At 36.2% G+C, this 12,272-nt stretch overlaps 1 protein-coding gene across 1 annotated transcript; it reads right to left on the minus strand.

Annotated features, from left to right (window-relative positions):
* Positions 1-10,831: 10,831 nt before the first annotated feature.
* LOC141393352 (uncharacterized) lies at positions 10,832-11,923 on the minus strand. The gene is made up of 2 exons (XM_073966351.1): positions 11,466-11,923; positions 10,832-11,409 (listed from the first exon to the last, which is right to left on the minus strand). Exons 1-2 carry the CDS (start codon positions 11,881-11,883, stop codon positions 10,925-10,927), a joined length of 903 nt encoding a protein of 300 aa, XP_073822452.1. The 5' UTR covers positions 11,884-11,923; the 3' UTR covers positions 10,832-10,924.
* Positions 11,924-12,272: the final 349 nt, after the last annotated feature.

The following is a 12,272-nucleotide window of genomic DNA, read 5'->3' on the forward strand; positions in this document are numbered from 1 at the left end:
TTTTCTGTGCCAAAACCATAAGCATTTTTATTTCCTCATCAAGCTATCTCTTTCACATTACTGTAGGTGGAAAAGAGAAAGGCTTAGTGTGGTGAAAAGCTTTTCTCCACATGGAGCATGCTCTATGCAGCAGAGTAAGGACACAGTGTGTGATGGAATTTTGTGTGCAAAGTTTAAGGGGTTGTTTGAAACATCAGCCGTTTAGCTAGGTAAGTGGGTGGTCTTTTCGACCTGCCTTAAGCAAAATAGAGAGGGGGTTAACACCTGTTTCTCTCCACCAATCAGAATGGGGAATTTACAAAGTAACCCATTGACCATTCCATTGTTTCAAACCCAGCAGCAGAGTCATTGTCTTGACTTTGGCTCTCTACGGTATTTGGAAGCTGGATACAAAAATATGGAAAAACAATAAATATTTATGACATGATGTCTCCAAGAAAGATGCACACACACACACTCCGACATGTGTTCCACATATTTACTTCCAAAATCACGTCAATGAATGGCGTATGCGAGCTGTGTGTGAACAGAAAAAAAAACAAAACATTGCAACATTTTTTCCTTAGCTTTCTTTTACAGCGAATATTTTGCCGTCATAAGATTCGTTACCAGCTTGGAATGTGTTGGCATTGCCTGTCCCACGTATTCTGAACATGAATCTGGAATGTGTGTTGGATATATTCTAGGTTTTTGCACCGATTGCCAGTTAGGGTTGTAAATATTCTGTTTTTATTTCTTTCATTTTTCGTTTTGTGCGAGAGCAGAGAAATGTAAGCGTTGATATTCTCTGACATTGAAGTCAGCCATTTTGAATTTTCATTTTGAATTATTATGTTGGCGTTCTCGAATATTTTTGGAGGTTTGGAATGGTACAAAATGTCAGAATATACATATACATACATACACCAACATGACTAGTTTTGTATACTATATTTGACATTTAAGCTGAATTCTTCCTTTTCTACAAGTTGAACTATGGCTATGATGTGTGGGGCTATTAGGCTAGCAATGAATTATAATCTGCCAGCAGAAAAAAATCAATATTCAATAATGGTAGGACTTTTAAGAAGTAAATTTCAATTGTTGGCATTTTATATGAATACGAAAATCAGGCCATTACAGATGGATTTTTTTTGAAATTTTTTTAACTACCACCAGGCTACTAAACGAGGATTTTTTAAAGAATATTTTTATTATGGGGTGCCACCGTGGTGCAATGGTATGCACGCCCGCCTTGCACGCAGAAGGTCAGTGGTTCGATTCCCCGGCCAGGCAACATCAAACATTTTTCAACGGTGGCAAAATACCCCTCAGTAATGTTGGCGACATTTCCTGAGTATTTCAGCCTTGAAAAACTTCTCTACAAGTGGTGTCTTAAGGCACGCCGTTCGGACTCGGCGATAAACAGTAGGTCCCATATCATTGATCTTAATATGAATCGGGGTGCACTCATTGATATGAGAGAAGTCTCCCTTGTCCCGTATGGGATGTTGTGGAACAATGTTTTGTGTTTTGTTATTTTTATTCCGCACAAACAGCCGTAATATCCATAATTGAATACCAATAGTGGAATTCTGTAACTCATTTTTCGAGTTAGCAATAAAAATTGGTAAAATTAAAATGCCTATAATATCGATTACATTGTGCAAGACGAAAATTATTAACCATATTCTGACACCGCAGCGTGATAGAAGACCAAAAAAGAGAGGACACGTGTCTCACCGTTTTTTCCTATCTCATCAACTTTCGCGGTTATAGGCCTCCAAAGGTTTGAGGCTTTGATGTAAAAAGGGTAATTTAGTCAGGACTATATCTTCCAAACCGCTGGGAAATTTGAATTTATCTCAGAGGCAAAGTTGTAGCCCTTGTCTTAAAGAACAAAAATTGTGAACACATATAATCCATCAAAGTTCATCTGTAAGGTCAACATCGCCAAGGAGAAAACAGTATAAAAATTGAATATTTTTTAAAAGTTTATTGCTATTTTTACCATTAAGAACCGATCATAGACATTTTGTATGTTCCAGAATGTTGTTTATTGATGCCTTTGCCACATTATTGTAGTTGGCTATTTTGACCTTAAAGAATCGTCTATACATAGTTCGTATGTTCTAGTAAGATGTTTATTGAGATCTGAGGTACATTTTTGTAGTTACTTGTTTGCTTCAAATTTGATTGGTTTGATAGCTGTAGACCAAAACCCGAGAAAAGATTTTAAAAGAAATTTGAGCTTGGCGATTTTGTTCTTGCATATAAAGTTTGATGGATTATATGTGTTCACATTTTTTTTCTTTAAGACAAGAGCTACAACTTTGTCTCTGAGATAAATTCAAATTTCCTAACGGTTTGGAAGATATGGTTCTGACAAAATGACCCCTTTTTACATCAAAGCCTCAAACCATAACCGCGAAAGTTGATGAGATAGGGAAAAACGACGAGACACGTGTCTTCTCTTTTTTGGTGTTCTATCACACTGTGGAGTCAGAATATGGTTAATATACTACAGGACTCAAAAAATTATATTATATTTATTTATATTTATAATAATATTAACAATGTAGAAAATACACTGTTAATAACAGATGAAATAGCATTGGCTACAATGGCCATCAGCTAACTCAAAATATTACACACAGTGTTATTAATTAAAATTTATCGGTAAGTTATCAACCAAAAAGAAGTTGTCGATAATTCCTAACGATAGCGATAGTATTAACAACTTTTTTGTTCCTTTTCATTCATAATTTGGCGTTTTAATTTTACCGATTTTTGTCGGTAGCTCAAAAAATGAGTCACAACATTTCACTACAGAGCACTGTGGTTCCGCCCGTGGACAAAAATCGAAAATTTTATGGCAACAAATTTGATTGCGATTGAAAGAAGTATTCTTTAAACACATTCAATTTTTAATATCCAATACTATTGTTGCCAATTTAGAGCGGTAATATATCAAGTTAAGTCGAAGAAGTTAAGACTTGTATGCGGTGCCTTAAAAACGAAGAATAGATCCGCAAAGCATTCGTAGTTTTTGAGTGAAATTAACAAAATTAAAGAGGTAAATGTACAATTTCCAAAATTAAACGTATAGTTGATGGCATTGACTATGTTTTTACGAAAAAACATATTGAAAATTCGTTATCTAACTTTCTTAAAAATAAATTCTTTGTAAATTACTTTTTGTGATATTTTAAATACAGTGTTAATCACCACTGGGCTCGCTAGCCGTGTCTGGGTGAATAAAAACCAGGAGGAGGCATTGTGACTCACAAGAGAGCCCATTTGCTCTAAGTGAGCGTAAATTTGTTATCGCTCACAGCCTGTGTAGATGCTAACACGTTGTGAACAACAACAAATTTACGCTCATTGAGAGCACAAGAGAGACCCAAAAATGTTCTCTGCCTCACTCTGATAAAAACAATCTCAATTGTGGTGAGTTTGAACGTTACTCTCACCACCGATCATCTTCTTTGTTTTAGCAATGAATTAATTGTGCCCAACACAAACGCAGCGGTTGAATTTGTTGTTGCTGGTGAACACTTTTTTAATATCATTACTATAAATTTGTATACCCTCAGCATTTATGTTAACGAGGGTATACCACGAATATTGTCAATTATTTCATATTCCATTTCAGAAAAAAAGGCTAAATTTTTTTCGCGCTACATCAACGATTTTTGATATGTAGGTTAAGAAAAAAATTCCCAGTACGAATCTGGTCGCGAGCCAATTTTTGGTAGTTGCGGACAAAAGTTATGGCGCTTTTATTTCGCTTTCTAAGAAAATTATAAAAACAAAATTATTATAAAAACGCTAATAATTTTAATGAGTATAATTGTAACAAAAAAGTTCTCTCGAAGTGACTTCAGCGAGTAGATTGCATAACACCTGCTAAATGTTACACAGAATTCGCGGAATGTACATAAAATTGATAAATTATTGAATATAAGCAAATTTTTTGTCAAAATTAAGGCCCATTTAGTGGTCATAAAATTACATAAACATTTGTTGTGGATCAAAACTTCACGGCGAATCAAATGAGACTACAATCATACAGATTGGTGTTATAATTTCGACGTTGCAGCCAAAATAAGCACATATTTTGGTAAAAAAAATATTTTTTGTTTGAAAAAATATTTTTATTACAGTGTTTTTACAGTGTTTTATTTAACTTGCCTTGGTATATGTTTAGTTCAAATCTGGTAACTCATTTTTAACACGGTTGCAGTTGACCAATCGAACTAAAACTTTGCACACTTTTCAGATTTGGATGACAATACACGAATATGAAATCAAAACCAATATTGGTCCATTTTTACACTGTTTTACAGTGTTTTATCTAATTTGCTTTTCAAATCTGGTAACTCATTTTTCACATAGTTGCAGTTTACCAATCGAACTTAAAATTTGCACACTTTTTAGATTTGGATGACAATACATGAATATGAAATCAAAACTAATATTGGTCCATTCTTACGGTGTTTTTACGGTGTCTAACTTGACCCCCTTTTCAAATCTGGTAACTGATCTATAACACGGTTGCAGTTAACCAATCGAACTAAAACTTTGCTAACTTTTCAGATTTAGATGACAATACATGAATATGAAACCAAAACAAATATGGGTCCATTGTTTGCTATAGCCCCCATATAACGGTACCACCCGATTTCGGGTATTTTGCTTTTCAAATCTGGTAACTCGTTTTTCACGCAGTTACAGGAGACCAATCGTACTTAAACTTTGCACAGTTTTCAGATTTGGATGACAATACATGAATATGAAATCAAAACTAATTCTTACAGTGTTATTACGGTGTCTTACTTGACCCCCTTTTAAAATATGGTAACTGATTTTTAGCACGGTTGCAGTTGACCAATCGAACTAACACTTTGCACATTTTTCAGATTTAGATGACAATACATGAATATGAAACCAAAACCAATATGGGTCCATTTTTTCCTATAGCCTCCATATAACGGTACCACCCGACTTCTGGTATTTTGAGGATTTTGTCTTCATTTTTAGCCCGAATTTGCTGTAACTTGGCATTTGGAGTTCTCAATAGTCCAGGAACTTCCCCACTAAAAATTGTGGACGTAGGTCAAGGTTTAATATAGCATCCATATAACTGTACCAACCAATTTCAAGCATTTTAATCTACATTTTCTGCTCAAATGGATTGTAATTCGGCATTTGGGGATCTCAGTGGTCAAAAATTGTATTTACTAAAAAGTTAAAAATAAAAAATAATTAAAAAAAATTAAGTTTCAGTGTTTTATTTAGAAATGCACTTAAAACTAAAAAAATAATTTGTCGCTTAGCCTCTATATATATATATATTCTTTCTTATGATAGAATCTCTCAAATAAAACGCTTGCCGTTTAATTTGGCCACCATTCATAACTTAAATGCAAGCATTTTATTTGAGAGATTCTATCATGAGAAAGAATATATATATTGAGGCTAAGCGACAAATTATTTTTTAGTTTTCTAAATAAAACACTGAAACTTAATTTTTTTAAATTATTTTTTATTTCACATGCATTATGTAGTAGAAAATAATGTAAAAATCTGTAGAAATGCTTCCTTCATTTTGCTTAAATCTCCCAATAAAATAGACGGATTTTGCTTTTTTGACATTCATATTAATGCTTTCCCATTAGGGAAGGTAATTGGGTTGATGAGGATATATCTCAAAGCTTCTGAAATGGAAATAGAGGTCAAATAACCCATTTTAATTTATATGCATTATTAAAATATATGTAAATCGCGTAATTATCAAAATCGTTTTGTCCGCATGTGATTTTCATGTACAGCAAGACCATATCTTTTAATTTGTATATATTTTTCGAAATATAATTTGGACTCTAAGATGTAGCATCGGCTGCATCTTAGCATTAAAAAACATATAAAATATCGCTAATTTGCACAAACTGCATACAATTTTTGTCCGCATCCGATTTCAGTGTCCACCATGAAAATCTACATCGATATATATCTATTTGAAGGCGATCAATCAAGAACCGTGGATGTAGCATCACACACTATTTTTTGGGATAAAATGAATGTAGCTTCCTTATCAGTGAAGTTTTCAAATCTCTGTTTCCGCTAAAACGAAGATGCTGCACTAGTTTTTTTCTTTGCAGTGGAAACAATCCGCAGAAAACGCGATAAAATACGCGATATTTTCAAAAACAATATTAGGTGATTTTTCTACTTTGGCATTTCTCGTAACTCGCGTTTTAGTAGATGGATTTTCACGAGGAATGATTTATTGGATCCGAAACGTAAAAAACTAAAATGTGCAATAGAGTATGAGGAAATCGAATGACAATTGTAAAAATAAGGCCCGAAAAATATGATTTTTTGAAAAATGTTCGCACAAAATTTCCGCATTTGGATGCAGATTTCAATGAAGCTTTGCTGACTACATTCACATACGTATATATCAAATAACTCAGAATAGCAAGTACTACAATCCTATATATGATTTTTTGAAAAACTTGTTTGCGGAATGAAATTAGAAGAAAATTTCAAAAAACACTGTAAATCTGGCTTCAAAATGTCAGCATCATTTAATGGTAGAAGCAGTTCAAATTTTGAAAAGTAATATATTAGTGAGATTATCCTTATTTAGTTTGCTTCTACTTTTACTTTGACAGGAAAATCGAGAGAAGTGTGGTTTACTCACAAATGACATGTTGGCTTCAGCCCATTTTTACCCATTTTTTAAAATAAATATGGCCACAGCTTCCACGCAAATTATCTTTTAAGGCCAATATTTTTTGCCACGTCCAAAAACATTTCATTTTATTCAAAAATATTTAATTTGTATAATATACAATCACAAGTCGCGTGTTCTAAAAGGGTAAACCTTGACTTCAGCAATGTTAAATTTTCAAAAATATTGGTGATATACACTTTCATACGGGCAGAATGTGCCTCATCGAAATAATGGTTTTAGACCCCAAATATGTTTGGACGAAATGTGTTTCAGACAATTTGGAGTCGATTTAGCAATGTCCGTCCTTCTGTATGTAGTTTAAGTTGGAAGATGGGTTATATCGGTTCACTCCTTCCGGTACCTCCCCCACAAAAGTTCGAAAATGTTTGGAAAATTTGTGCGCACGATAACTCTTGAAGGGAATAACCGACTTGGTCCATACTAAGCACATCGTGATATTTCTACCAAACTTAGATGAGGTTCCAATATGGACCCAATCGGTCCTCGCCTTCGGGTAGCTCCCACACAAAATTTCCGAAAAGTTCAGTTTAGGATCTGCTCTCGTATCGCTTTGATTTTTGTTGCAACAACTTTTATTCACTGCCCCCCATACGACGGTACAAGTTTCATCAGGGGCAAGTTTATACTTCCTTAAAAAAAAAAACGTTCAAAATTTATGTTTTGGTGCAGTTAGTTCCTAATCCACATTTTTGTCGGCAAGTTCAGATGTCCCAAAAGGCCACAAAATTCAGAAGAGGCCTTAAATACATTCGATCTGTAGGTTAGCGTAGGTGGCCAAATAACGCAGATATCACAATAGTCGGTAATACATCCCATTTTCCACTTTTAAGGAAATCACTCCACAGATCGTAATTTTGATCATACATTCGATCTGTCCGTAGATGAAATTTTCACTTCACATTGGCTGAGGGTATATATCTGTCGGCAAAGCCGACTGACACTTTTTTATACCCTCCACCATAGTATGGAGGGTATATTAAGTTTGTCATTCCGTTTGTAACACATCGAACTAATCATTTGCGACCCTATAAAGTATATATATTCTTGATCAGGATAAAATTCTAAGACGATCTAGCCATGTCCGTCTGTCCGTCTGTTGTAATCTCTCTAGCGTCCGCAATAATTGAGATAGAGTGCTGAAATTTTGCACCCGAGGGTCTTTTTACCATAGGCAGGTCAAGTTCGAAGATGGGCTATATCGGTCCACTCTTTGGTATAGCGCCCATATAACGGTACCTCCGGATTTGAGGTATTTTGACGTTCTCCGCCACATTTGCAGACCGAATTAGCTATAATTTGGCACTTAGGGTTCCTAGTGATCAACAAACTTATATCCCAAAGGATATGGGCATAGGTCCATGTTTTGGTATAGTCCCTATATAACTGTACCTCACGATTTTCGGTATTTTGAGAATTTTAGCCACAATTTGTAACCGAACTATTTGCAATTTGACATTTGGGGTTCTCAGTGGTCATGAAATATATCCACGAAACATCGTCAACATGGGTCCATCTTTTGGTATAGCCCCCATATATCGGTACCTCCCGATTTTCGGTATTTTGAGAATTTTAGCTACAAATTTTAACCGAACTAGCTGTAATTTGCAGTTTGAGGTTCTCAGTGGTCATGAAACATCTCCACCAAACATCGTCAACATAGGTCCATGTTTTGGTATAGCCCCCATATAACGGTATCTCCCGATTTTCGGTATTTTGAGAATTTTTGCTGCAATTATGAACCGAACTAGATGTAATGATCGGTATTTTGAGAATTTTAGCTACAATTTTGTCTATTACAAATAATCGTCAATATACATATGTCCATGTTTTGGTATATCCACCCATATAACTGCTCCTCCCGATTTTCGGTAATTTTCATGGGTCACGAAACTTCTTCACTAAAATTCGTCAACATGGGTCCATTTTTGAGGGTCTATATTGTTTTGATGAATCTACCCTCAATTTGACTCTTGAAGTTCCCTGCAGCTATAAAACTTTTGCGCCAAAAATTTTAAAGATCGGTTGACTCTTTGATATACCCCGTAGGTGGTACCTTTCGCCTAGCTGAACCCATTTTTATACCCTACACCACTATGTGGGGAGGGTATTATAAGTTGGTTTTGCCCAAAAAGTTTGCAACGCATCGAAATAATGGTCGTAGACCCATACTTATATATACCAAAATGAATGTCTCGACGAGCTGAGTGGATCTGGCTATGTGTGTCCGTCCGTCCGTCAGTCCGTCCGTCCGTCCGTCCGTCTGTCCGTCTGTCCATCTAAACCTTGTAATCACGCTTCAGGTCGCAATTTTGATCGGATCGTAACGAAGTTTTGGGTGTTGATGAGGGTCCCGGAGGGGAAGAAGCCTATTGATTTTGGTGATGGTCGGATAATATTCAGGGGTCGGAATAGGCAAAAAACTTATGTGGATAAAAAGACAACGTTTTTTTCCAAAGCGAATATCTCTGATTCTTTATGGGGTATACCAAAAGCAAGACCAGACAATTAAAGTAGAAAATATCACCTTTCTAATGATGTAAAGTAAGTTCTCGTAGGTGGTCAAACAACGAAGATATCGCAATAGTCGGAAATAAAACCCAACTTTTCATTTATTCAATTTTAATTATAATGACAAATATCACAGCTTTTGTTGGGGACTTTCCAAAAACAAAGCCGTGCTATGAAAGTAGAAAATTCTGTCTTTACAATGATGCAAAGTAGGTTAGCGTAGGTGGCCAAATAACGCAGATATCACAATAGTCGGTAATACATCCCATTTTCCACTTTTAAGGAAATCACGCCACAGATCGTAATTTTGATCGGATCGTCACCAAATTTTGGGTGTTGATGGGGGTCTCGGAGTGGAAGAAGCCTATTGATTTTGGTGATGGTCGGATAATATTCAGGCGTCGGAATGGGCAAAAAAACTTATTTTGATTAAAACTCATAATGGGGGTCCCACAGAGGAAAAAACCTATTGTTTTTGGTAATGGTCGGATGTTATTCAGGGGTCGGAATGTGATGGTTGGCGTATATCCCATTTTTCCATTCTTTTATTTGAGTTATTCTGACGATGCACTTAAATGCGATTCAATAAAAATGACCTGTATTAATGAAGACATTCAGAGCAAAGGCGCTAAGCTATTCCAATTTTAATATTTTGAGTTTTACCGTTCAAAAGTTTATGCACATGGGAAGGGGTGTAGGGTATCACATAGTCGGCCCCGACCCGACTATAGCTTTGGCTCACTTGTTTAGATTAGCTTAGATAACACTGTGCAACAAAATTGAGGTGAAAGTCTGGGGCACGGAAAATTCCTCTTGGGGAAGAAAGGCCTTGGGCCCGAAAGACAGATGCGCCGTGAGTCGAACTTCCGCGTTATGGCGTGATGAAATTTTTGTTAGAGACCCTGTGGCCATTAGGAATTAGCGTTATATCTTTTTTCACTGTTGCTTAAGTGCTCTACAAAAACAACAAACAAAGATATAATGCTAATTGATGATGGCTTATAGGGTCTCTTGCAAAAACTTCATCACGCCATAACGCGGAAGTTCGACTCACGGCGCATCTGTCCTTCGGGGTTTTTATCTCTGCCCCAACACTTGTGTTCACAGTGTAATTTAAGCAATATTGGGAGGCTGTAGGATTATATCCATTGTCGAAAAGTTGTTCCACCTAAAATTGTGAAAGGACCATAATTATTCCATTTTAATTAAGACTATTTTATGGTGGAGGGTATAGAAAGTTCGGCCCAGCCGAACTTAACGACTTTTTACTTGTTTTACATAACTTCTTCCCTTTTATAGTAGCTTAAATCGAACACTCCATGATATATATAATAATCTCTTAATGGGAGATTTTTAATACCCAAATTGGGCAGGACAATGGCGAATATGAACAAGTTATGGGCAAACACGGGACAGGTGTTTGCAATGTTAGTGGGAAACTATTTATATAAACTTGCAGCAACTGTCCAAATTACCTATTGTGCAGCGATCAGAAAACTTCCTATTTATTTAATTTTAGTTTATAACATTCCATCGTGGAGGATATATAGAGTTTGGCCTGGCCGAACTTAATGATTTTTACTTGCTTAAATTCAGTTCACAACCTCCAAATGGGGCCTACAATATTTTATTATTCGAGTATTTAAATGTACAGAATTGTTAGGTATTTTTACACTAAAATCCCGGCCTGTTAAACATTCCATTGTAACCACCATAGCCGCTACCATAACCGTAACCACCATTAGCCTGTTGTAGTGGTCCAGAATGTGTGCCCACCTCTGTATATTCAGATTTCGTTTTCAAGGAATGATTATGAACACTATGACCACGACCTCCTGGATAATGATGATATCCATAAGCACCATTAGCGCCATGGGGTGGAGTACCAACTGGCACTGTGCCATAAGCTGCTTGTGGTGAAGGTGGTGCAGCCGGCGCAGTGGGACCAGCATAGCCATAACCATAACCTGCTTGTAGTGAAGGTGGAGCAGGTCCAGTGGGAACACCATAACTGTAACCATAACCTGCTTGTGGGGGAGGTGGAACAGCTCCCTGTCCAGTGGGTTGAGGTGGATAATGGCCATAGACATAACCGCCATAAGCTGGAACTCCTGGTGGAGGTGGTGGTGGTGGCAGAGAAGCAATTGGAGTGCCGTGACCTGTAAATTGAATTTATTTATGACTTATTGTGCAATTTTAAATTAAGTGTAATTACCAGTAGTATAATGTCGATAACCTGCAGCAGATGGTGGTGGTGGTGGCTGAGGTACACCAATGGAACCATGAACCACATTTGGACTGGGTGATGGATAAACAATGCCATTGCCATAAGTTGTAGTTTTTGTTAGGGGAGGACAGCCACTGGGACTTGAACAGGGAGTTGATGCGGGAAGTATAAATCCGGGCACATTAACTGCACAACCCCCACCACTTGAACAGGGTGCAGCATCATAAGTATGTTTACGATGATGTTTGCTGGTATCGGTGGTATCCAATATGGAGGTTACGGCACTATGGATATATTTTGATTTCTCATCGGTTTCCTCGCTTGTATAGCCTGCATTTGCCTTGCCCGTTAATAGGCTTACAATGAGAACCAATGATATTAAAAACGTAACTCGATTTTGGAACATTTCTAAACTTTTACACAGCCTCAACCTATGCCTCGGAGATTATAACTAAATTCATGACTAACGCCAAATCTTTAACAAGTGACAAAAAATGGAACATATTTTTAGCTGATTGTAGACCGCACAATAACAATGACTTGAGGTTATCAAATACGCTCATTTTTTGTAAATTATCTTTCTAAGAATTCACAGTTCTATAAAAAGTGACTAGGAAGAATAATTTAGGAATTTCACTTTTTAAAAACAACAACATCAACACCCCTTTAAAATAAATAAACATTAAAAAAAAATCATGAATAATTTAATAATCAAAATCAAGATGTAATTCAGAAGAAGAGCTCTAAGAGGAAGGGAGAAAGATGATGACAATGACTGACCTGAGGTTTGTTTGT

Source organism: Musca autumnalis, unplaced genomic scaffold (genome assembly GCF_047663935.1).
Source record: "Musca autumnalis isolate F117 unplaced genomic scaffold, ASM4766393v1 scaffold_2, whole genome shotgun sequence".
NCBI classification, from domain to species: Eukaryota; Metazoa; Arthropoda; class Insecta; order Diptera; family Muscidae; genus Musca; species Musca autumnalis.